The 27,782-nt window shown below is 40.6% G+C and overlaps 1 protein-coding gene across 2 annotated transcripts in view; it reads left to right on the top strand.

Annotated features, from left to right (window-relative positions):
* pigk (phosphatidylinositol glycan anchor biosynthesis, class K) overlaps window positions 1-27,782 on the top strand; it is a 30,538-nt gene that overhangs the window by 1,295 nt on the left and 1,461 nt on the right. The window contains exons 4-10 of one of the 2 annotated variants that reach the window (XM_039815030.1): window positions 946-1,081; window positions 2,186-2,297; window positions 2,954-3,050; window positions 4,246-4,363; window positions 5,104-5,214; window positions 7,256-7,428; window positions 14,030-14,105. In XM_039815030.1, coding sequence (XP_039670964.1) covers window positions 946-1,081; window positions 2,186-2,297; window positions 2,954-3,050; window positions 4,246-4,363; window positions 5,104-5,214; window positions 7,256-7,428; window positions 14,030-14,105 — 823 coding nt within the window. Of the gene's footprint in view, window positions 1-945; window positions 1,082-2,185; window positions 2,298-2,953; window positions 3,051-4,245; window positions 4,364-5,103; window positions 5,215-6,367; window positions 7,236-7,255; window positions 7,429-14,029; window positions 14,106-27,782 lie in introns of those variants that run through there. The other variant, XM_039815031.1, reaches the window with a different exon arrangement.

The raw sequence follows: 27,782 nt of genomic DNA, 5'->3' as shown, positions 1-27,782 counted from the left end.
CTTTTCTACCTGGCTAGAATAAAGCTAAAAGAAGCAGCAATCAGGTGCTTCTAATGAAAAATATTAATTGTCATTGCTTTTAAAGCACAAGATCGTCAAACACTGCTGTTTTTTATCAATTTTTTTTACATGCACTGTCATTCATAGTTAACATAGTTAATTAGTGACCAATACCACTGTGGCAAAGTCAATCAAATTATTCTGCACATTATATTATGATAAGATGACGCACCAAGTAGGTACTTTATATCAGGAAAGTAAATTAATGCTTCCCCTCATTAACTGGTGCCTGTAGCTCTGGTAGGTCGGCCCTTAATTTATAGGGTTTGTGGTCCAATTTTTGGCTCCTCCTGTCTAGGGCTGGGCGATAGGGAGAAAATCAGATATCACAATATTCTTGACCAAATACCTCGATATCGATATTGCGGCAATATTCTAGGGTTGACAATTGGTGCTCTAACAAAATATCTTCACATTCAGATTTTAGATAAATAATCATCAGTAATGTGGACATAATGTCTGTGGGGAAAAGGCAAATAATAGAACGGCTAGAACAGTCTGCTTAGTTCAGAAAAGTACATCCCTTTACTGTAATGCAGCCTTTAAAAACAGTAAAAGACAACACTTATGTCATATCACGATATCCAAAATCTAAGACAATATCTAGTCTCATATCACGATATCAATATAATATCGATATATTGCCCAGCCCTACTCCTGTCCACATGTAGAAGTGGCCTTGAGTAAGACACTGAACTCTAAATTTCTACCTCTGTGTGAAAAGTTGCTTTGTCTGCAAAATGATGATCATCACGCTAATGGTAATTAACAACCTTACACTGAACATGTAGCATGTGTTTGACAACATGAGTACAGCATTTGTCCTTTCTCTTTTTTTCTAATGTAATTATTTAGAATGGTCTCTGTCATTTTCTCTTTTTCCAGCCACATAGTTCTCATGCTGGCTGATGACATGGCTTGTAACCACAGAAACCCCAAACCTGCCACAGTGTTCAGCCACAAGAACATGGAGCTGAATGTGTACGGTGATGACGTGGAGGTGGACTACCGAGGATATGAAGTCAGTTCACATTGTAGTCAGACAGTTACACACACACACACACACACACACACACACACACACACACACACACACACACACACACACACACACACACACACAACTGTAAACATCTCTTCCTCACCAAGTCAAGTTCTCTTTACAGTCTGTTTAAATCAGTACATTTCTACAATTTCTACATGTCAATATCTTGAAGGCTGAAAAAGACAGACTGCTCCACAAGGATAAAAGAAAAAACAACCTCAAAATACATTTCTTAAATTGGAAGCAAAACAAATTCTTACTCCATTGGCGATCGTTTGAACCATCATATCTTCTTTTAAACCTTAGGTACAGTTATTAAAGACATTGGTAAAGGGACATGGATACTTTACTCAGTTAAAATCTGAAATGTGTTACTTGCATATCTTGCCAACTGCAAGGTGGATGTATCCCATCTAGTATTTTACCTGCTTATAAAAACTAAGTACTATATAACATCACTTGTAGGCAGATATAATACAGGTGCATTAGGGAATTGGAGGGGGCTATGGTCAACATTGTTTGTCCAGTGTTCGTCTGTTGAACAGGAAATGATTTGATAACATTTGCATTCTCAAATAGAGGAGCACCCAAGTGTTTTGTTTGTTACAACAAAACAGAGCCCCAGTGGCGTATCCACTCTTTATCACAGTTTGTTTTTGATTATTTGCTTTGCTTTGTACTGGTCTTTTAAATATGAACACTGCACCACCGATCCATGTTTGCTGTCAAAAGGTAATCATGTGCAAGAAAAGCTGATAAAGGGAAAAAAGAAGAAAATAATATAATAAGTAATTGATTATCACAGTTTAATTAAAAGATAAGTAGAGCAGTTGCTGTATACTGACCCGGCTGATGCAGATGAAACGTTTAGTTTGTGAAATGTGTTTTGATTGGTAGAAGTTTTGACTGGTGAAATCATGTTCCCTTTTTTATTTTTTTTATTTTATAATAGTCCTCACTGTTTTAATAATCCTCTGTCTATGTGCATTAAATTGTAAGATGCACATTAAATAATTTATCACTTCCAATCCATGTTAGGTTATGAAAATAATTGCCATATATATACTACTCACATTTCAGGTGACGGTGGAGAACTTCCTGCGTGTTTTGACTGGCAGACTGCCACCCAGCACTCCACGCTCAAAACGCCTCCTCTCTGATGACCGAAGCAACATTCTCATATATCTAACAGGTAATTAAAGGACAAATCCCGCTTCAAATACTCCACTTACACTCTTCATATTTAATTAATGTGCCATGCTCAGTGATAGAAGCTTTTTTATAACTGAAGCACTGGTGCGTACCCACTTTTCCTACAGTGTCTACAACTCTGCTTTAGTTAAAGACTCTTTACATTTCTCAGAGAGTGGATGCAAAGATACTCATAATGGCTACAGTTCATGTAGGTGAATTATCCACAAAATAATTTAGTTGGCCCAGTAGGTAAAATTTAAAGAAATTGACAGTATTATAATGTTTTTTATGTTTCACCACAATCAAAATGCAAAAGGCTGAAATAGGCTATCACAATGAGGATGCTGCAAATTGATTTAACACATATTCACAATAAGTACATAGCATCATGCGAGTGGTGTGTTTTTACACTCTCTTTCGATGTATTTTAAAGAGAAGTTGAAGTTGAAAGAGTCAGATTTTGTCAAACCATTTCTTTATTTTATTTATCTGTGGCTGAATGTAGACACACGTCTATGTTTTATTTGTTTCCTCCCACACAGTGCTCACACTGCCGCCAGCCCTTTTCATGTTGTTATTTTCCATTCAATATCATATTTTTGCATTATGATTCAGCGATGAATCAATTATTTATAATATGTGTTTGTTTAACAGGCCATGGCGGAAATGGCTTTCTGAAGTTCCAGGACTCTGAGGAGATAAGTAATGTGGAACTGGCCGATGCTTTTGAGCAGATGTGGCAGAAAAGAAGGTAAATAAACTGGAAAGTAACATAAAAATAAGCTGGAAAAGGTCCTTGTGAAGAAACATTAAATACTGTGTTTCTCCTACTAAGTCCTTTAGTAGTTGGTATGTAACATTCAATGTAGCAGTCAATGTATTTAGGTTCTAATGTACTTCTTGGTAAATAATTCATACTACATATTTCTTAGTTTAGAGTTGTATCTCTAAACACCCAAGGACTTGGATGTGGTCAGAAGTGTGTACTGTTGCACCTGTAACTACACCCAACAGTGAAGCCACAGCAGAACTGACCCACTAGTGCTATATGGCCTTGACAGTGCAACAGAATTCTGTCAGTGTGTGTGCCGTTGAAACTTTCCGTAGTTGCAAGACCTAATAAACTAAAGAAACACATCATATAACACTATAACAGCAAGGGGACTGTTATACATACATTAACAAAACCTCTAAGGAAGGAGAACCTTTCGCTGTTTATAAATGGAATCTGTTGCTTTTTAAGGTGCTGCGGTGTTTAATATGTGCATTGCGAGACACTAAATGAGCAAAAGTTGCTTTCTGCTACCAGCGCCTCTATTGTCCTCCAAACCTATCAATAGAGAGTGTCTGGGTTGCAGTCATGCCCTAGGCTGCTGGATAAAAGCTTTGTGACGACAGCTTTTGATGCTGATGTGATAATTGCAGGCTTGAACTGCCAAATTAAAGTCACCATAGAGACTTGGTCAGTTCAGTTCAGTCAACTGGATATGAAAGTCTTATCACGTTTGCATAAACAAGGGAAATAACTTAATTGGAATTCTCTATTTAATAGAAGAAGAAGGGAGGAAAAGGAAGGAGCGACTGAGGAAGGGAGAAACTGTGTGTGGGTGTTAAAGGGACTGAATGAAGCTGTTAGTTTTTCTTGGTCACCATGGCAACTGCAGTATGAAAGATGATTAGAAGGTTAGTGTTAGCCCAGTTTTTATTGGAGCAAATGGACTAGTGATATGCCAGCTGTGTATTCTCCAATCAGGGGTGTGTGTGTGTGTGTGTGTGTGTGTGTGTGTGTGTGTGTGTGTGTGTGTGTGTGTGTGTGTGTGTGTGTGTGTGTGTGTGTGTGTGTGTGTGTGTGTGTGTGTGTGTGTGTGTGTGTGTGTGTGTGTGTGTGTGTGTGTGTGTGTGTGTGTGTGTGTGTGTGTGTGTGTGTGTGTGTGTGTGTATTCCAGGTACAATGAGCTGCTCTTCATCATTGACACCTGTCAGGGCGCTTCCATGTATGAGAGGTTCTACTCTCCAAACCTCATGGCTTTGGCCAGCAGTCAAGTTGGAGAGGACTCCCTGTCGGTGAGTTACCCGCCCTGATACGGAGGAGATTACGTTAAAATCCGTTTGTTCATCAATCAGTTCGTCAGGTTTTCTAATAAGACGTTTGGCTTGATAGCACATTGCAGCTGAAGACTAGGCTTGAGGACTATGTTCATACATACTCACCCCAAAATACAATCCAAAGTGTCAAATTTCTGCAATTTTGATATAATAAGTGTATGTTGGATTTGGGGGAGTTTACATTTAAGCTGCCCTAGTCAACGTTACCCAAGATAGCGTTACGTTTATTAGTCTCCATCCCAAAGTCATTTTCTCTTGAAAAGTTAAAATACTCGTATAATAAGCTGAGCAGCCTAACAGCAGTACACTATGTACTATAAGTAAATAACAAGTGGTTTTTTTCATAGCATACTAAAAATACCAGCACCATCTAGCTCTACACTGTCTGCAATATGAGACAATGCTGCTCCTCTATTTCCATATCTTCTACATGGATCATTTCTTAGCATCAGTCTTTTGGCACAATACAATGTATGTCTGTAGCTATCAAGTGCACATACAGGGTTCTTGTTTTTAAAAACAACCCAGTCTGAAATTTTAAAAAGTCACTTGGGTAAATGTTTTCAACCAAGTAATGAAACTAGCATTAGCTAAATTAGCTAGCTTCAGATGATATGTTTTGATTCTAATACTTTTCAAAGCACCTATGCTGATTAACTGCTGTTGGCTATTGAATATTGTCATTCTTATATTTCTAGCACCAGCCAGATTTGGCTATAGGAGTCCATTTGATGGACCGTTACACCTTCTACCTGCTGGAGTTCCTGGAAGACATCCACCCTGCAAGCAAAGCCAACATGAATGACCTGGTGAGGGTGTGCATGCATTTTAACCAATAAGAGAACATGAGCAGCAACTCATGTTTTTTTGTCATTATCAGTTCAGTTTTTTCTATTAATAGATTAATCGTTTAAGTCTCTAAAATGTTAGAAAATAGTGAAAAATGGCCATTACAGTTCCCAGAGTTGATGATCTAAAACCAAAAGTATTTAAGTTCTATCAATAATAAACATTTTTACATTTTAGCTTAATACATAATGTGTGATAATTTGATTGATTAATAGATTCAGCACTAGTGAACCATGCTCACTTCTATAGATGTCAGCTCTGCATATACACCAATAAGATGTATATAAGTGTTTGTGCACTACTTTATGTCATGTGAGCTTGCATGTACACACTTTAGCAGATGTCTGTTCTACATAAACGCATAGTTTTGTATACATTTGTGTTTTCTTTATGTAACTTAGTATTTACTTAAAGTGTGTGAGAGTGAGAATACAAAGGTGCTGAAACAACTATTTGATTAAACGATTAGTCGATTTAGTAAACTAAATTTATAGACCACAATTAACCATAATAGACTAAACTTAATTGTATTAGTTATTTAAGCAGAAGTGCCTAAAATTCATTGGATTCAGCTTCTTCATTTTGAGGATTTGATTCTTCTTTAGGTTGTATACCACAGCAAGTACTTACTTGGCTCTAACTTGGAAATAATTTGATTTTGGTCAGACTACACAAGACCTCAATTTGGGTTCTGAGAAATTGGAATGGGCCTTATTTTCAACAAGGATTAATTGTTAGCCCAAAAAACTAATTAGATTATAAATATTATAAAATAATCGTTGGTTGATACAACAATTAATGTAGGATCTATTTTTTGTGGTTATGGACTGTGGAAGGCTGACTCAGGTCCTGTGAAAGCATTTGGGGTTTTGTACAACAGTGAGACAGTGTCTGTCCTGCCCTCCTTCTCTGTCTGGTGTTCTATCATTTCTGGTCTTAAAGGAGCCAGATGAAAGTCACACAGGACTCTGAACTTGAAGCAGAATGTCTGATACTGTGTTATGGTTGTTGCCCTTTGACACATGATGGTGGGGGTGATGGTGAGTACATGCTGCTCCTGGCCATGGCTCGATCTCAGCAGCACCTCCCTTTTCATCTTTTACACTCCTGCAGAGATACATCGGCCGCAGGGACCACTCTTCATCCCCATCACCACCTACCCCCAACCTCAGTTACAATCAAAACACCTCAAATCCTTACTCGCACAATCAATGTGCTCTGACTAATCCTTATTATTCTTTCCAATGTTCCTCTTTCTCAAGATGCACTCTTTGTTCTTGAGCTTTTGTGGAATTAAGGATCGATGCTATGGATTTCCCAGAGAAGCCCACCAAGTTCTTTATTTATTTCTTTTTTTTTTCCAGTCTGCAAAGGCTTGCCCTTTTAATGAAACAGAAATTGCCTCCACCTTCCAGCAAAATACTCCACCATTCGTGTGTTTTTCAAGTCCTGTTTGGCTGATAGAGATAACATTCACCTTGGTTTAATGATTTTCTTTTTCTTTTCAAATGGAGAGCCCTGTCCGACAACACACTGATGAATCGCACACTTAAGAGGATTAACCCAACCAGTGGTTACACACCAGGCACTAAAAGAATTATAATTGATGATGAAATGCACAAATGTCATGCTCCTTGGTCTTCTCCACACACTTTTGTGTATTTTAACATCTCCCTCTGCAGCTCTAGCCATGTTTAATGCAGCTGGCTCCTATCTATGATATGAGAAGTAGGAGACACAAACCCTTTAACACTGTCTGCTTATTAAAATCCCCACTCCCCTGGCAAAGGTGACTTGCACCATGTAATTATTGCTATACCTCCTGACGACACCATGAGTAGGTATTTACAGTATTTATATACTTAAAATGTTTTATTTAGGTTTCTTGAGTGGGTGGCTGTAATGGGAATAAAGTCCCCAACTTTGGTTGTTAGTGTGCTTTCTGTTGCACTGAGTTACATATTTCGAACACACTGCATGTGTTTTGTCTGCTTCCCCCAGTTCAAAGTATGTCCCAAGAGTCAGTGTGTGTCCACACCAGGCCACCGTACTGACCTTTTCCTGAGGGACCCAGGAAGTGCCCTCATCACAGATTTCTTTGGTAGTGTGCGCAAAGTCGAGATCACCATGGAAACCATCAACTTGACCGACCCCATCAAGGAGGCTGAGCAGAAGTAAGCTGAGTTTGTTTTCTGTCATTAGTGTAATGTTTTCACTCAACTATCATTTTCTTACATGACAGATGTTATAATATGACCAGAAAAAAAAACAAATCGGCAGATAGACCTTTTCATTGATGGCCATCTGGAACAATCTGCCACTCTCAACAAGACTTGACAAATTCAATTTTTTATTTTATTCATAGTGTTGAATCATAACAGAAGTTATCTCAGGACACTTAATATAGAGCAGGTCTAGACCACGCTCTATAATTTACAGAGACATTCCCCCATAAGCACATTAAAAACCTTAATTGAGTTCAGCTTGTCTTTGTTTTGATTGAAAGGCTGCAGGCCAAATTTGTTTAACGTTTGGTTCCCAACTTACTAGACTTCGATTTCTATTTAGAACATCTCTCATTAGTGAAATTGATTTCTCTACTAATAATGTGTTGGGTGTTCGGTCTCTGGGAGAGTAAACCTCATAGTGGATGTTGCTGACTACCCTGTAGGTGATTTAAGACCTGATTTTTAAGACTGACCAATGACATGATTGCTTAAGGTAATAATATAGCTAACTTAGGTTACATAGTTATTATAATCAGTACCAGCACTTAATGTTCTATTTCACAGCAAAGTGAAGATCATAATTGGACATTCTCATTGTCTGGCTTCAGGCTATAATTCAGTAACTCTTCATAATTGAGTAAGCAGCAGTGCTTCTGATGGGTTACCTGTGGCGCCACCCTGTGATGAACTGGACAAAATGTATCCAAATAGAATTTAGTACATTCTCTCATTGCATCAGGTTGATCCATGCTGTGATAAATACAGTACATTTGGCCACTAGATGTCTGTAGAGAGCTGTCAAAGTCTTAAACATCATCTGCTCAGCATCCTCTCTACCTGTAACATATTGTTTGCTTTCTCATATTAGTTCTCAGACACACTAATCCCATAATATGGACAATCACCTGGAGTTTTAGGAAACCCACAGCTAATGCACCAAAATTTAAACAGTTCTCCATATATTGACTCGTTAGGCTGCGAGTAAGGAATAGATTGAGGTGCTCTACAAACAGATGTGATGGAAATTAAAACTTTATTCCTGATTATTCTCCTGCCACGTCTATTAATTTCATTAGGATGGGATTTAATTGAACCACTGGGAGGTGTTATAGTGAAAGATTCTAATGTGGTTAGCTGCTAATTAGTAATTACAGGCAATTGCCATACCGATTTTAGTCATTAGCTGTTCTGGCCTTAGGCTAGTTAGTCATTGCACACAACTTCCCCATTACTTTATTATTGATTAGGGCCAACACATTAGGTCTGCTGATCCCCCATGCAACACAGAAACACATCACCAGCGTCATTGAGCTGGCTGTTTCCCTAATTCGGTCCTAGAGAAACGTTTTATCTTCAATTCTGATGCAAGAACCAGCAATCCCCTGATTTATTTGGTGTTTAATGGAGCCAAGATTACTGATGCAGCAAAGCACTAGTAACATATTTCTAGTTTTAGGAACAATAGAAAACACTATTTTGAAAGTTCAAAGACATTAGGGAGGCTAATGACACTTTCTGTCATTTTGTTTGTCACACTACAGTATGTCGTTAGCATTAAGTTCTGGACGAGATTAGTATTACATGGGGCGGTGGGTGATAGAATATTTGCTGGCAAATTGAGAAGAAAATTTGGTATAAAGGATATTCTGTGGGAAAACCTTGACTTTCATCACCAGGATGCCTATCAAATAATGTAATTCAGTGTTATTATGTATTGTAATAAGAATGTAAGAATGATTGCAAATTGCGATTTTTCTGCCAGATATTGCGATTACGATTAAATTCGCGATTATTTTTTAGCTACATATTGCACCTTCTACGATTTATGTTAAATAAAGTAATACAAAATAAATGAAGGCTATACAAAAGTAGATTAGCCATGGCAGGAACAAAAAGAGCTCATTTGATAATATTGCAAGGTCTTGCTCTCGTAATGTTTTTTTCCCCCTTGTGATATGAGTTGACTGCACGTTGTTGTCAACAAGCTGCCATCATTCAGGTTGAAAACTAAAAACTGTGGCAGAGCTGATGACATTCAGTAACAGAAAATGCAGCTTTATGCACACAAAGTGTCTCTGGACTTAAATTATGGGAAAGACCAGGAATATAGTAGGTAATTGGGACTTTATTTATTACGGGAGTATGGATTGAAACATCACAGGTGCTAATCGATCAATCAATTCACAGAAAACTATTTTTTTGTCTGTTTTGAGTAAAGGCAGTGGTGGCCTAAAGGTTAGAGCTTGTGACCGGGGAGGTCGTCGATTCAATCCCCAGACCGACAGGATAAAATCTGGGTGGGGAAAGTGAAAGAACAGCACTTGTCCCTCCCTCATTACCACCACTGAGGTGCCCTTGAGCAAGGCCATTAAACCCAACCGCTCCAGTGGAGCTGCTCAGTGGCCAGCAGATCAGGCTGTGGTTGTACTGGGCAGCTTCCAGGTGTAACTGTGTGAATGTGATCAGGGCGTTCCTGCAAAAGAGAGGCTGCCTCTCAGTGAACCTTCCCTGAATAAATAAAGGTTAAAAATACAAAAAATGATGATGGTTTATGATTCAAGAAAAAATGCCAATTGCTGGTTTCAGTTTCTTAAATGTGAGGACTTGCTGCTTTTCTTTATCATATATGAAAGCAAACTGAATTGCTTTGGGTTTTAGACCAGCAATTTCAATTTGTCACTTTAGGCTCTAATTATAATGTGCATTTTTCACTTAATCTTTTTCACTATCCGTTTAATTGGGAAAATAATCGGTGGATTATCAGTAATCGTTAGTTGCAGCCCTACTAACCGTAATCATCCCACCTCGTCCTACCAAGAAATAAATCTCATATGAATTGGGATTTTGTCTATAAAATCAGGCCTGAGCTTGGTTAAACCCTTTGCCAACAGATCAGGATCATCACAAAAAAGCAATCACTTAAAGGATCGTTGTGAGACCTCTGTCCAGACACCACTGGTCAAATTAAATAATAGCTTTTTATAAGACCTGAAAATGGGTTGTAGTATGCTCTGCGTGTTCCCAGAGAGAAAATCACACAGATGTCCTCTGAAACGAGCGGTTATTACATATAGTGCTGCTTTAATCCACTTTTGTCAGCTCATCCGGCCACTCAAACAAGTGGAGCATTATATTTAAAGAAGATGGGTATGTGTGTGTGTTCAAGTGTGTAAGTCTCTTTTTCATTCTCTTGCTCGCTCTCATCCTTTCCAAGGCCGCGATCAGACAGAGCACGTTTGCAGGGGCACTGCCTTTTTTGTTGAAGACGCCTCGATCTGACCAGTTGGGTCTTTTTCTAGTCTTGCTAGGCAACTATTGAATCACTGGCCCTCGGCTGACCGTTATTTTGCTGTAAAGTTAAAAGACGTCAGGAGTTTTCTTTTCGCTCTGAGTTGAAGTTTTTTCAATTTGAGACGTTTCAAGGCACTCCTGAACAAAAACACGAGAGGCGCTCAGCAATGCAATGGCAGCGAGCAAAATCTCACTGAAAACAATTGCAAGAAAAGCCGCCCCAGGCTGCTAAAACACGCTCTGTCTGATCAGGTTCTCGTCTCACCCATTTCTAAACGGCTGTTTTTCCTCAGAACAAGCTCTTCCATTAAGTGAATTGCTCTTGCTGGAGAGGACATTTTAATGGAACCCCTCAATCCTCTTCATTATACATGGGCTTAACATAGTAATGACATTGTGTAGCTACTCACTTCCAGCCATAGGTGCTTGTTGACCAAAACTCTGCATCACAAATCTCCAAGGATACTATCAATCATCAAATTAAAGCTCCCATTTGAGTAATAAAGTTACATTTAAGGTAATTTGTGACCTGCAGTGCTGGATAGAATTTACAAAAACTACTTTGGTTGTTATTAGAGCAGATGTTAAAAGGAAATTAGTTTGACCTAAAGATGGCAGCGGGAGACAGCAGTGATACCGGAGTTGGAGGTGGGGAGGGTCAGTCACATCCATTAGAATCAGCTAAGTGGATTGAAAAATCCTCTCCAAAAGTATCTCTTTTTATGGAAAATAAAGTGGAAAGTGGTTTGAATTGAATTTGAGTTCATCTCTTGTGCTAAGTGAAAATGGGGGGAAATAGCAGTGAGACGTTGGTGCTCTCAGTGACATATTTCCAGTGGCTGAAAGAGCTCAGAGCTCATAGAGGGCTCAGCAGGAGATTGTCTCACTGCCAGCAAGCCCGGTCAATTTTCTTCTGTCTCGGTTCCTGCCTGTCAGAGCAACTTCCGCCCTACCGCACAGACATGGTGAGAAGAGAAACGTGCAGAGAAATGAAGTTGAAAAGAAAGGGATAATGACAGGAAAATAAAGAAGGTAGGGCATGAGAGCAGAAGCCGGAGAGAAAGAATTTGAGCAAAAGTAACTCAGAGGGAAGAAAGAAGAGAAAAAGGAGGACAGGTTGCTTCACACAGCAAGTGGTGGCTCACTGAGGTAGGTGGCCCACTTTGTCAGCAGCTGTCTGGCCTGAACTTTCTTTGATTAGCCATAGACAGCCACTCAGTCAAACCTCCACTCGACTGTGACCTTAGCTGAGACTCTTCTTCTTGACTCTGTATGTCTGACTGTGATGTTGGAAACAAACTGTCTCCCAGAGAAGTACATGGAAACATACAAGCATCTAAAAACTGTCCATGGCAATTGTGGCATATTAATAGATCCAAATAGTTGTAATAGGTTTGGCAAGTGTTTGAACTGTTTCCTTCTCCCCTGCTTTTTTTTTTTGGCATATAAAGATAGTAGCCTCTCTAGACCAAACATCAAAGAACTGTCTGATAAAGAGTTATCATAGACTTATTATTATTCAAATAGTTATGGACTTCTTCAAAAAAAGCAATAAAGGGGAGCCAGAATCTTCCTAAAATCCTTTATTTTGTGCCTCAGAGCAAATTAGTTCTAGCCAGAATGGGACATTTTTTCTGCATTGCACCTTTGATTACCTTCCACAAGGAGGTTAGGTTTTGGGGTTGGTCTTTTGGTTTGTCTGTCAGCGGGATTACGGAAAAACTACTGGGCCGATTTTCATGAAACTAAGATGGGTGGAGCATGGGTAAGTAAGTAAGAACCCATTACATTTTGGAGAGGGTCCGAATCATTAATGCTTTTTTAGAGGTGCCCTGCCATACAAAACCGGCTTTATTCCTAACTCACAATTCACAGATATTTTAGAGTCAGCTGCTTTTCTAAATATATGAAAGGTCCACAAGAGTTCATCTTTTATTTTGAAAACTGAGCAGAGTTTTGTCCTTTCACGGCGGGCTGCGCTTAAGATAGTTATAACCTGTAAAACCATCTCGTAGTAGCGTAAAATGCTTTCCCCCCTCTTATGGTACACTTTTTTTTTTAACTCCTGTTGCAAGCCGTACATTGGTACGCATGAAAAGCAAAGTTTTGAGTGCTTTAGCGGCACCACTGTACTGAACAAGCTGCAGAGACGTCCGCCTCCTGCTCCATCTCTATGCTGAGCCTCGTTAACGTAACAGCAGCAGTTAAACTGTATTTCACACTATGATGGTTAGATATGCAATCAATCCGCTGTTCATATGCAGGCCATAGGGGCGGTCTGTTACACTACTGTAGGCCTATGCTATTCAACATCACTTTTGATCAATATTTAAAATTAGAAAACATTACATTTAATATACACTATTGTATCATTGTACAAATAAACTACAACAGTAATAGCAGTTAGCTTATGTAAGTCACTCCTACATTTTTCAACTTAGGAGCAAAATGTGCTCCTTGGGGGAAAAAAGGTACTGTTATACCCTGTTCATACTAATCAAAGTAACTGGACTTTGTGGTCAATTATAGTCGGATGTGAATACTGCATTATATTCCATTATATATACAATTTTGAGTTGTTACCTGCAGAATTTTGTATTTTTCTTGAAATAAATTCAGACGTTTTCACCATGAATTTAAAAATGTATTAGAATGCGGGAAATTAAGTCTTTAACGCTCAAAACTTCCTGGGGGAGGACTCCCAAACCCCCATTTTAGTTTTTTTCCTAAAAGATTTGTTGTTGTGTTTAGCAAAATCTTTTACCCAACTGATAAACTGTAGAACTTAAAGGGAAACTCCACTCATTTTACACATCAAAGTTTGTTTACGGCATTGGGGAGTACCACTAAATATCTGAAACAAGTTGGAGTTCTGTGGCTCCAGAGGGAGCTGCTTGAAGTCTGATCAATTTCCTTTAAGTGATGTCACTTAAGCCAGTGTCAGTTGGGGCTGAAGACTACAAGTTTGGAAATGTAAAATTCTGGGGGTGTGGAGTTAGAAAGACGTGAGCTTACCAGACCTGCTTGAGGCTCAAGGCTGCATTAACTGACCAAACAGTGGTGGTCAAGTTGCATTTTGGGTATTTCAGGGTTTTGACAAGGAAGAAACATGCGTGGAATAAGAAGGATATATAAATATTTTATTAAACTGTCTATAACTAACAAACTATGAAACGTAATGTTTCCACAGTGCAATTTTTACGTACTTCAGGTAAATGCTAAAAGAGAGCTGTTTTGTGTGTGTTTTGTCTTTCAGTCCCATGAATGAAAAGCCGCAAAAAGTGACATACTCGTATGTGGACCAGCTGCCAGTGTCTGAGATTATCCATCAGGTAAGAGACCCCCACAAACACCAGGGTCCTTTGGGGACACTCAAAACCACATGAACAGGCCCACGTTGATATGACCCTGACATTTTTAACATCAATTTTATTTATTTTTGTTAAGTGTGCCCACCCTCAATGTGGACACAAAAAAAACAAAGTTATGAGCAACATCCACCAACAGATCATGTCTTTGGGTTGTTTCCATGGTGACAGCTCTAAGTGTGGAATACAAGTGCCTGTGGTGTCAGTGTGGAGGGGCCACCGTGAAATTCAGCAGAATGGATAGCCAGGATTGCGGTGAATTGTGCATTCACCTCATTCCCAAATGAATTGCGGCTTTCAGTTGGGCCGACCTTCACAAATGAACACCTATTTCTCCTCATTCCACCTTTTAGAAGGTGTGCTCTGCATTTAAAATAGACAGTCTTGGGTCTTTCTGTATCACTCTTGTAAGATTTCCTTTAAGAACCTATTAAAACTACTATTTCTATACTTCCCTTTCAACTGGTGCCTCAGAAAAGTAAAGAAGTCACATTAACTTTGCTACAGGCAAAAGCAGACATTAGTAGTGCTTACATTTGGGGTTCAGCTGCCTCTGAGAAACCCATACTTAACATGACCATCTACACAGTATTATCCAATGTATTATCCTTTCAATAAGAGTGTGAGACTGTGTCAGAGAAGTGTTATTTCCACTTGGTAGTAATTTCCGCACAGCAGACACAGAGGCATCAAATTATGAAACTGCAAAAAAAATAGATCTGTTTTGAAATGCTCCTGGTTCATATTGCAGTGACTACAGCAGAGTTGGAGTTGCTGACGTTTGATTTGACAATGATGTTCGTCTCTATCACTATGACGGATACTAAACTAGAGCTGAAGATCTTTGCCCGAACCCAACGGGACACCGCTCGCGGTGTGAAGCGCTATTCTCCGACACTCTAATGACTGCTGATAGACGGCCTTTTGTACAGTCGGGCTGTAAACGGGTTCGGGCTTTTAAAAAGCTGTCAATCAAAATGTACTTGTTGGGCTCGGGCCAAACTCTGTCGGGCTCGGGCCTTTTTGGGCCGTACTTTTAAAGCCCGATTACAGCTCTAGTGTTGATACAAAAGGTCAGATCCAGCTGAACTGAGTAAGTGGTAAAAATAAATAAATAGATAAAAACCAGAAAAGTCCTTCTGCTGGAAACATCACTGGCAGACATCCATTTTGGTGTGAACAAAGGAGTCACAGTCAGTTGGCCCAGAGAAATGAAGCTTACCACAGGCCTGAGCCCTGTCAGATGCTTATTGAGTATTGTGATGGGAAACAGGAGGGGTCTCCACACCCAGTGGCGCTCTCGATCGCTGAGGACTGCCCCAGAAGCCTGGTAAATCAGGCCGGTTTCAGATCTGCTGCCCACTGCCCCATAAACTGTGTCTGTAATTTTCAATACACAGAAGCAATCACACTATTGGAAGCTTGCATGCTCACACACAAATGCCATTAAGGGCCCTATCTTGCACACAGCGCAATTGCCTTTGTACACTGACGCATGTATCATTCCTATTTTGCACCTGATGCACAGCTGACTTTTCCCTCCACAGACACACGTCGGTAAATTAGGGAATGTATTTGCACTCCCGGGGGCGGTTCAGCGAAAAGAGCAGGCGTGTTCAGGTGCAAACGTTCCCTGGTGCTATTTTGCAGTTTCAGAAAACAGTTCCGCTACAGACCAGGAAAAACCTGGTCTAAAGTCAGTGGCGCTGGTCTAAAGTCAGCGGCGCGTTATTCAGATGCTATTTTAGGAGCGCATACTTGGCCATAATGTAGTGAACGCACAACGCGCATACACTTTGCTTTTCTTTTATGTTTGGATGTTTTTGAACGAGCTACCCAGGGATGTACAAAGAATTTCAGCCTTTGGCTGACAATAAAGTTGTATCGTATCGTATCTCATATACACGGACGCAGCAGTTCCCATTTTTGCAAACCATACATACAAGGAAAAAATATTACTGCGCTTCAGGTGTTTGGACAGATCAGGTGGCACTTTACAGTACAGTCCTCAAAAAGTCCCAGCATTGTTTGTGGCTTGTTGTGTTTTACACAACATTTCCATGAATCATGGATGTGTTGATGACATAAATGAGGAAATATTAGAGGACTTAAGGAGACGTGATGTTGAACTACGGTGGGATTGGACGTTGCGCTCCTGGTGGAGCGGGTGTACGGAGATGGAGTGGGGGGAGGAGGAAGGGGCACAACAGGAGCCGGTGGTGTGTTGGGAGGCCCACGCTCCATGGCTGCAGCAATCCTCGGTCCCCGGTCAAGACTGGCATTTATTACTTTGCCGCATCCTAGACAGCTCCCGCTGGCGTGCGCCAGGCAAATCCGACGTTATAATAGCAATCCGCCATGGAACAAGCGCACCTGCTCTTAAATGGAATGTGAGATGACGCTCTGATTGGTTTATTGCACGTTACGCCCAAACCACACGTAGCTACTTCAGACCAACCCATTTTAGATTAAGAGTCATTTATCCCGCCGGTATAATAGCAGCAGCGCCCGAGATCCGCCCACAAAGCTACTTGCGTTTCATGTTTGATACTTGCGTTTCAGATCGTTAAAATAGGGCCCTAAGTCTCTGCCGGCTGCTACTTGGCTTCATATCTTGGCTCTCGCTTTTGTCTCTTCATCTTTATGCATGTTTTCCTGTTTCCCCTCCACTTTTTAAATGCACCCACACGAACAAAGCACAAACACGCTCATCGACCCGACGACCCCTGTCAGAGATTTCGATTATCGGCTTGCACTCCTGCTGGGTTGAGGATAGGATCCTGACAGACTGAGTCATCTCTCTCTCCCTTCACCATAATCCATCTGCACTGCAGCAGAATGACCAATGTCCATAACGCCTATTGACAGCTCTCCTCTTTATGATTAGCTGTCATATTGTGCACAGTGCTCTCTGAGATATCTTTGTTTTCCTGCCACTGTGGCAGCAGCGTCTTTTGTTGTGGCTGATCAAATGCACTTATCTGAAGAACTAGATTTGATTGAATCTCATAAGATTTGATGTATAAAATATTCCCAAGTGGTCTGAATGATTTTAGTTTTGCCTCCCAACAAAAACAAATCGTCTCACTGTGTTTATCTTCTAAGAAAACCATTTTTCCATTTGCCAGTAGACCAGGTGACGGCTTGTAAATAGAAAAGTCATCAGAGTGACTGACATCGAATACATAAGCCTGTGTTGTATGGCGTCTGTGTACAAACTTCCCGTCATATTGTGTATGTGGGAGTGTGTTCGTGAGGAGTTGATTAATGCCCTGTTACCGTTTGTCTCGCTAGTGGTGACAGGGTGAGTCCCCTCTTCCTGCCACCTTCTCTTCCCAACCTCACACATCACATCACATTGCCAACACGTAATCACAATATGTTCAGCTCTGAAAATAACTAGAAGGAGCTCCTTTTTCTCCAGTCTCTTGTGTATTCTACATTTTTTCCTGCCTCGCTGCTGTGAGTCCTGGTCCCTGGCGTCAAATTGTTATTTGTTCTTTTGCCAGCTTGATGCCACACCATATGGCTTCAGAGAATTGAAAATGGAAACACTGAAAATGAATGCTTTGCCTCCTTTCCATCCCTGGCCAAATCCCTCTTCCTTTGCTGAGCCTGCAACACTGACACCTTTCAAAGATGGATGTTAGAATTGTGTGGATCACAGGGCAAACCCACTCCAACAAGCTTTTCCTCTGAATTAGCTTTGCTATGTTGCTTGTGCTCAACAATTAAAAAGAATATTGTCTCGAAAAGCAAAACATGCTTTATGAGATAACAATACACCCACCACTTTGACTGTCCCAGCTCTTGCTGGGGGCCTAAAGGTCCAGGCACTGTTCTTGTACAGTGGAGTGTCCTGGCAGTGCACAATGGCTGCTGTTCATCCAGCTCCGCACAACATACATATGTTGCAGTTTTGACCTTGGAGTGCTAGTGTTTGGCAGGGCGCTTCACACCTCCCTCAATGACCATTAGCATCCTGCATGGCCATGTTAATTACCTCCAATCAATCACATGGGTATTCGTTAATTGATTTTACTTGTGAATTGAATACGCAACACAAAGCCTGTGTAATGGAGGCAGGCTGCTTGAGTCTAAGTCCCTGTGCTTGGCAGTGGGATGTGAATGGTTCCGTTGGTGAAGGTCAGCAAACACTCGCCCCCTTTCTGCTCCTCGCTCTCATTTCTGTGCCTAATATGTTTTTCCTCTGCCTCCCTCATGTTTCTTCTTCTAAATAAGCTGCATTCTTTTCATAGTGTGGAAGTGGATAACTCCTACAGAGAGCAGACTTGTTTCCATTTTTCGTGGTCTTGATTTCTATCCAAGGCTATCCAAATTTGATAGTTAAAGTAGAAATAAAGTGCAAATAAACTACAGCACGCACTAATAAGACAACACGTGCAAATAAACCACAGCACGCAACAATAAGACAACACGTGCAAATAAACTACAGCACGCACTAATAAGACAACACGTGCAAATAAACCACAGCACTCAACAATAAGACAACACGTGCAAATAAACTACAGCACGCAACAATAAGACAACACGTGCAAATAAACCACAGCACGCAACAATAAGCAACGGAGCCTGTTTCTTTGTTCCAACTTCCAAGTGGCCTATAGCCTCCATTAGTCATGAATAAATGATGTTAAAACATGTATAAATGACTCATTTTTTACGAAAGACAAAGGAGCTGTGTGCGTGCGGCTCAGTCTCTTTTCTTTCTCTCCATTTTCCGCCGAGTGGTGCGTGTGCCCGCTCGCGGTGTGAAGCGCGTGTCCGCGCTATCATCCGACACTCTAATGACTGCTGATAGACGGCCTTTTGTACAGTCGGGCTGTAAACGGGTTCGGGCTTTTAAAAAGCTGTCAATCAAAATGTACTTGTCGGGCTTGGGCCGAACTCTGTCGGGCTCGGGCCTTTTCGGGCCGTACTTTTAAGGCCCGATTACAGCTCTAAAATAAACCACAGCACGCAACAATAAGCCAACACGTGCAAATAAACTACAGCACGCACTAATAAGACAACACGTGCAAATAAACCACAGCACGCACTAATAAGACAACATGTGCAAATAGCCCACACCACAACGGAAGTGTTTCCAGGGGACACTTTTAAGTGATGCACACGTGCCTCAACCATTGGCTTTCCGGTTTTTCCGGCCTCTTCTCACTAATACAGATAGGATTGGAGATGAAAAGTTAAACCGGCACATAACCGCGATCAGCTTCGTGGGAAATTAAGAATCAATGCCACCAACATAACCAATCACACTATGACAGACGCTCCACTCAGCACCAACTGCAATGTTTAATTTTAAATGAATGTAGCCTACTGGTAGTCTGGCACACGTAGGGTGCTCAGTATTTTATTGTGTGTGTGTGTGTGTGTGTGTGTGTGTGTGTGTGTGTGTGTGTGTGTGTGTGTGTGTGTGAGAGAGTGTGTGTGAGTGACGGCCGGCCAGCGAGGTTGTTAAGCCTGTAAGCGCTTGTGGAGTTTAACTCCGAAAATGAAGCTAACCACAGGTTAATCTTAAAATGGACATGTGTTGTGATATTTAAACAAATAATCCATCAACGGCGAAATGAAAGCCTTTTATTTACGAGACCGGTCTGAGAGACCTCCAGCTTAGAGCAGGGTCTCTGAGCAGGACTGTCTGAGTGACGAGCTAGCGGCGACGAGCTAGCGATAGCTGGCTGTCGCGTCACTATTCGGCAACAATTTTCGCAAGACTGCCTATATTCTTAATCTAAAGAGTTAATTTCTCGCCTAAAACGTATTCAGAAGTGAATTTAGTGATGAATAAAATGGCGAAAATTGTTAAAATTGTCCTGTTGTTGGTCTGTCTATGTACCGGAAAGCCAATGGTTGAGGCATGTGTGCATCACTTAAGTGTCCCCTGGAAACACTTCCGTTGTGGTGTGGGCTATTTGCACGTGTTGTCTTATTAGTGCGTGCTGTAGTTTATTTGCACGTGTTGTCTTAATGTTGCGTGCTGTGGTTTATTTGCAAGTGTTGTCTTATGTTGCGTATTTTTAATTTTTTTTTATAGAGATGCACCGATTTCAACTTTCTTGGCCGATTCCGATTTTCTTCGAGTTAGGCCACCTGATACCAATTTTAGCCGATTCCGATTTCAGTTTTTTCTGGCATGCTGATAATGGATCACTATATAAATTACTCCTGGTGTGGGAAATTCACACACATCTAAAGTGCAATGTTAGAACCATTTCCTTCTTTTCACATCCAATATCCAACTAAAAAAATTTTGATTTTGGTTTTTAGTGTTGTCCCTCCACGCCCTACTTTTTCCTTGCAGGTGTTGCATATTGCAAACAGCTGACATGTTGCAGGTTAATTCACAAGGTTCCCTACATGTGCGACAATAGCACGGACATGCGTTTCACACCGCGAGCGGATACGCATGACACACGGCGGAAAAGTTGAGAGAAAGGAAAAAGAGACTGTGCTGTTGTGTGTGTGTGTGTGTGTGTGTGTGTGTGCGCGCGCGCTTGAGTACTATAACTCGTATAACTTATGTTGTCAGTTAATTGTAGCATTGACCGGCTCAGTACAAAAATGTCAAAGATCAGCAAAAAAGGCAGCCAACACTCAGGTCAAAAATAGTGAAGAATCACATAGATCTTTTGGGTGAATTGTATCTGTCTATATCGATCACAATTCTTTAATTACCAAATTTAAGGGATCCTTATCAAAATAAGTTTGTTTACTAAAGAAAAATAAAGCGGCCAGGCTATATTTTATAAAAAAAGTGGCTTGTTTGGTGCATATTTTTCCATGTAGCTCTTAGTCTCGGCCCCCGCTACCAGATGGGTCTGACCCATGAGTTGCTGTGGGGCAGGGGGAGCTGCCCCCCTGGTGGCTGAAACGGATAATTGCATTGTTTAAAAAATGAGTGGAATCATGGGCTCAGTTTGGTTTGAAATGTGCTGGGGACAGAGACGCATTTCGAAGTACATTTCCAGAAGTGCTGGGTACAATGACGCATTAATTTTTTTTTTTTTTCTTTTCCGCAGGTCTTGTTTGAAAGACACTGTCCTGTAGCTTACTAATGAATAAAAAGGTGGTTTAATGTACGTAAACAATGATCAATGATTACCAAATTTCTCTCTCATATTGCTCCTCATAACCACTGAAAACTGTCAAAAAATCGAACCCAAAGTCCAATTATTATGGACGTTATCTGACATCTGACGCGTTTCTGCTTCACATTTTCAGCAGGGCAGCGGAACGGCTGTGGGTTGACTCCCCATGGTTCTCATAGGCTTTATAAGTCATAACGTGAAAAAGCTTAACGTGGTTTAATGTACCTAAACAATGATCAACCATCACCACATTTCTGGTTCGATTTTTTTTGACAATGAAGAAGAAAACGCTAATGTGAGATAACTTATAATCGTTGGATTTCGGTTTAGTTCTTTTGACAGGCTTAAGTGTTCATTACAAGATATGGCCATGATAAATTTGGTGATCATTGATCGTTGTTGAGGTACATTAAACCACGTTAAGTTTTTTTCACGTTAAGCAGAATGTCCCGACAGGCGTGTGTGTGTGTGTGTGTGTGTGTGTGTGTGTGTGTGTGTGTGTGTGTGTGTGTGTGTGTGTGTGTGTGTGTGTGTGTGTGTGTGTGTGTGTGTGTGTGTGTGTGTGTGTGTGTGTGTGTGTGTGTGTGTGTGTGTGTGTGTGCCCTGTGGTGATAGAGATTGTTGTGGATTTCTTGGCATCTGTCGCTCAAGAATTATGTGTTATGGACTTTTTTTTTTTTTTAACTAAATTGAGCTCGAGGTTTTCAAAAAAGTGTAGGGTACACAATGACTCATGACGACTATGAGTGGAATAATTACGTCTGGCATGCTCAGATATTTTATAAATATCTTAAATAACACAAAACAACTAAATGGTGGTAGGTAACACATCTGATTTTATATACTGCTTTAGTAAAAAAAAAGTATTTCCTGGCTGACGATGGGAGCAGCAGGACGCAAAAAATGAAAATGACTGTTCTGGACATCTTACCGTGCCAAGGTTGCAATAAATGTTTCCTAAATGCCACAGTTGTCAGCTTACTAATTGATTGAGGTTTTTGTGTAGATTTGGACTTTTATACGTTTATTCTACTTTGTTTAAACAGCGAAGTGGAGGAAGCCTAGTGACGAGTCCATAGCAACCAGTTTGTGTGTTGAATGTTACCCAGAGTGCTTTGCTGAATGGTCTCAATATTTTGATTTATTTCATTTGAATGCTAGTTTACTAGAGGAGTAACTTAGTATTTGAAGTAATGCAGTAATGCAGGAAGTGTGCATTTAGTTTCCATGCTTACTGTGTTTCCACAACAACGTTAGTGAGTAAATCTACTGAAACGGCCACCACACCTTAACAGAGGAGTGGGATGCGTCAGATCAGAAAGCAGAGGTTTAATCACGTATGTCATGGCTGTAAAAAAAACGATGGTAATCTGTATATTTTTGCCAAGCGCAAACCGGTACAGAAGGTATCGATAAATTGTTGGGGGAGGGTCATGCCTTTTTTCCAAATCGTTTTGGAGGGTCATAGACATTTTTTTTACTGGCAAGAGGAGGGTCATGTCTTTTTTTTGGCTAAAGGTCCCAAAACTCCTCCAGTGGCCCCTTAAATAAATAACGAACAGTCCCTTAATAACAAAAAATAACTAACAAATTTGATAGTAGTGGAGACAAGATGGAGGAAGTGCTATCCTTGGCGTGGCACACCGCTCGAAATTGCCACTGAAGTGTCTGCTAAAGTGTCTGCAAGATGCTCTGTGCCCTAACTTGTGGTTTTACTTCTGATCATATAAATACCTCTTTTCTCTGACTTTATGTTGCTTACTTCTGTTCTAATGTCTCTCTTCCCCCTTGACATACTGTATGCTCCTCTCTCTGCTGGCGGTGCTGACCTGGCTTCCTGTCACAGTCGATCCATCTCCCTTTGCTCTTCCTTACCCAAGGAGCTTGCACGTACACCGACATATATACATGCAAACACACACACACACACACACACACACACACACACACACACACACACACACACACACACACACACACACACACACACACACACACACACACACACACACACACACACACACACACACACACACACACACACACACACACACACACACCTCTGCCTACCATTGTCACAGAGGTCAACTACCCCCAATGGCCACATGCTCCCAGTCGTCTCTTATAAACGTCCCCAGCCGGGCTCTGCCTCGTCCTCCAGATATTTAACCCTTAGCTCCTCTTCTTGTCTTCCTGCCGGCCACTTTGTCACCAAGGCTTTAGCTGAAAGTGTCTCAACCCAATTTTGTGAGAACAGGAAAACACCCATTGAATACATGATTTGGACCAGATTTGTGCTGTTTGAAATCAATGGCTGACAAGTTTCAGATTAGTATTAATCTCAACATCTCCGTGGGACAGGTCACTGTTGTCATAGCTCTGTGTCTGTTTGATCATAAAACTTGGAGGGTGACAACTCAAAATCAACCAGCGTTTGAAACCGAGTCTATTTGCGGTTTCAGTGACTCGTTTTTGTTTGTTCATAGCAAAAGTCTGCTAAAGTACTTTTGAACCAGACGCTGGTAAAACCTCCTCTACTCCCATGCTGTGTGATTGACTCTTTTTGGCTCACAGGGCTGTCGGCAGCAGGAGAGATGATCTGTGGTGCGCTCAGATTTTATTACTCAACTATTTTTATTTCTCTAACTATATGGACATTTATTGTTTTGACATTAAAGCGTGAGCCTTGTAAGTAGACTAATGTAGGCTGTTATAGAAGTTGAGTGTAGGGCGCCTGCGGCTGCTCTGCAGAGGCAATAAATAATGCATTTCTGATAATTGTAGATGTGGTGTATTGGGGGAAAAAAAGCGTTAGTATTGAGTATTTATAAATCTGTAGATGTAAAACAGCAGAAACCAAAAGCATAAGCCATAATATAATACCCACCGAGTTGATGCATTGGCCTGAAGTGTTCCCTCGTTATTATTAAGAGTTAACACTCAACAACTCTGCTAATCTGCTTTATTGGCACTGTGTAAGCGTGGTTTAATCAGATATGAAATTTCACATGTGAAATTACCAAAAATGTTCTATCTTTGGCGGAAAGCATTGTGTTCATGTTGGCTTCCATCATTCATTCTAAGAAGTTGATTGTGAATTTTTTTGGACTAAACACCCTCTTTGACTTTGTCTGCTATTATGATGTCAGACATTGAGACCAAAATGTGTCTGTCGTCTGAGATATTTTCTGTAATTTCTCTCACAAAAGCGCCATCAGACGCTGAAAACAACCCTTTTATAGTTTGACCTTTATGTCTTTGCTGCTCACTGAAAGTCTGTTGAAGCACTGAGTTCTTTCCACCACATAACCTGCAGCTTGGTTTCTGTCGTACACTATCTGCTGTAGATGTAGTGTATGCAGTAGAAGGTGCCTGTGACAGATGGAGGATTAGTCCTAACACAACATGATTGATGTGTCACAGGTCTTCTCTAAGCCTGAATTTAACTTCTTCAGACGTCTTTTTTTTCCCTCTGATTCCATTTCATATGTGGTTATTGACAGACAATGCTGGCCAATAAAAAATGAATAGAAGCACAAAATGTTAGGTCTTCTCATTTGCCTTTTGAATGCAGCTTTAAATCAGAAGCTCTTTGCCTTAGACCTCCAGCCCTGACTCTGTCCAACACTGAGCTCAGGGCTCAAACGCCTCACTGTCTCTGCTTTAGCATTCTGGATGGCAGTGGAGCACTATTGATTTGACTTGATTGAGCTGTTAAATAAATTTTGGAGTCAGACGTAATCCAATTTTACTGCTGTCCTCAGTCTTTCTACATTAGAAATTGGCAGCATTGTTACATAAACCAGAATTTTGTATTGAAAAGACCGCCTTGACAGGGCCAGGGTACACAGCCAGACACAGTTCCTGAAATTAACTTTTCGCCTCACTTACCAAGAGCTGTTAAGCTACTAGGAAATTACAATAATTTTCACCAGCCAAAGTAGTTAATATTCATTATTCTAAGAAACATGTAGTCATGCCTGTTGTTAACACTTTTTCATGAATAGAATCAGGTGCAGTGTGTTATTTAAGACTCACTGTATTATGCAGTGAGTCAAGTTCATTATCATACCCTCTCCACAAGCTAAAATAATGCTGCTTTGTGTAGCAGGAGCATTACAGTCAGGAAGCCTGTTTGAGACTGAGCCATTGGTTTACTTTGATTGGCTGATGATCAGCAGGAGGAGAGTTCACGAAAAAGGAAAAACTGAATATGACTGAGGTGTTCGAATGTTAGTCTCAGCCAGTCTTGTAGATTTCAGTTGCCAAAGACACATTTTACTGGCATTTGGCACTTAGTGGGTGGTATTTCAGACGCTGCTTATATTTAACACACTCTACAGTATGTGCCAGTTTCTTCTTTGTATATTTAAGTATTGCCCACTCTCCATAAGCCATCTGAGCAGTTCTCAGCCTCTCAAAAAAGGGATATTCAGCAAAATATTAGATGTCCCTTTGAGTTATACAGGTGCTACTTAACTTCCACTTCAACTCCGTTGGCCTGAACAATTATAAAAAACAAGTAGCTGCCTAACAACTTTCCCTAAATAAAATACATAAAATAATGATGAAACTGCCTGATAAAAGAATGAGTAGAGGACAGATGTGACCAGACGTTAGATGTAAGCTTGCGTTACTTGAAAGACTGATCCGAATACCATTTTTGGGACTTTGAAGCTTCAGAGAGAAATATTTGAATATTTTTGAAGCTTCGATGGGGGTAACGAACAACACACATGCACACGCAAACTGACCCACACACAATATATGGCGCAATGCGTCTGAGAATATTAAAGTGCTCGTATTATGCTTTTTGGCTTTTCCCCTTATCTTTATTGTGTTATATATCTTTTTTTGTGCACGTTATAGGTTTACAAAGTGAAAAAGCCCAAAGTCCACCCAGAAGTTTCTCCAACAGAAAACACTGTTCACAAACTGTTCCAAACAGCTCTATTGTAGTCCAGCCTTTATTTCCGTGACAAACGCGCATCACTTTGTAACACACGTTATAATGCTCGCCTAGCTGCTAGTGTGGCACGCCCTCATACTCTGCTTCTGACTGGCTAGTAGTCCTTACCTAGCTACTGCGCATGTGTGACTCCCAACAAAGATGGGATAGAACTGAGCTCCTCTTTTCACCCTGTGTTGAGCTAAAACAGAGAGCTCAACACACAGGGTGAAAAGAGGAGCTGCAGCAATGTGCAGTACAACAAAAATATGGTGTTTGAAAATTAAACCATGTAAACCTATTCTGATATAACCTCTAAATATAATTATGAACCTGAAAATGAGCATAATATGAGCACTTTAACTAATTATTAATGTTGATGCATAATGAATAATGTTGGCTTACTATTCCTTATTTTAGGTAATTCATATGTAATTATGTACTTAAAAAAACAAAAAACAAATAGAAACAAAGCATTTCACTACTGATTGGACGTCGATTACCATAGCAACGCTCTGAGCTTTGAAGCATGTGGGTTAGATCTAGTTACAGTTTTGCCTTTGTGTGGCTCTAGGCAGGTAGCGTACAGAGGATTATCAGATTTTATTTTATTTTTTTAATGGAAACAGCTGCCTATAGGAGAGCGGTGACCCTGAACCATTTATTAAATGTACTGTAAACCCAAAAACAGAGCTTAAAAACCTGTAAAGCTGCATCGTTAAGTGATAATTCTCCATGATATTAACTCTGAGCATCCCTTTTCCCATTGTTACTATCTTGTCTTACAGCCATAGACTGAATTTGTGAGTAATAATGACCCTGAACCAGCGTCTAATCCTCCAGGGCCCATCGGTCTGCTGTCAGCCTGGCTCCAACTCCTACTGCTGTGTGTATGGTTGGGGGTTGGGGGGTGGGTAAATGTACACTAGGTACTGTAGTAGTGCTCAGCCAAGTATTTATGCAGCAGCTTTAGTACTGTATGTTGTGTGTAAAGTGTGTGACTCAGGCAGAGTTGGAGTGCGTGCTGTGTGTTCATCCTCTTTGCAAAGTCTCGGGGTTTTGGCTTTGGAGGATGCCTTTTCTGACTGGTGATTTCTTGCTGGATAATAGCAGCATGTATAGCGAGGGATAACAGAAATCTCTTAAGTGTGTCCTCACAGCCTATCTATAGCTTTGTCGCCAACGGAGGAGTTAGGAAGATTTTTTAGAGGTTAAATCTCATCTCTTCGCAGAATATTGCCACTGCATTAGCATATAAATGTGCTCCTTGTGAGATGCATGGTTAATACGGGGGAGATTTAAAAGTATAATCATACACAAAGTGATGATGTGGCAGTGAATGGGACAAACACAAGACAGGGGAGGTGTATTGATGAGCTTTACCACCCGTTCTTTGTGTGAACCTTTGTGTTTGTGTGTGTGAGACAGCAGATAGTGTACATAAAGTGTGTGTGAAGAGATAAAGCGAGTGTATATGTGACTGCGCCTGCCTGCCTGTGTGAATGACAGAACAATCAGTGGTGGCCTCAACAGGAGAAATATACACACTACTGCTAACCTGCAATTTCCCCCCCTCTGCAC

Source organism: Perca fluviatilis, chromosome 11 (assembly GCF_010015445.1).
Source record: "Perca fluviatilis chromosome 11, GENO_Pfluv_1.0, whole genome shotgun sequence".
Taxonomy (NCBI): Eukaryota; Metazoa; Chordata; class Actinopteri; order Perciformes; family Percidae; genus Perca; species Perca fluviatilis.
This window is presented reverse-complemented; position numbering and strand designations above follow the sequence as displayed.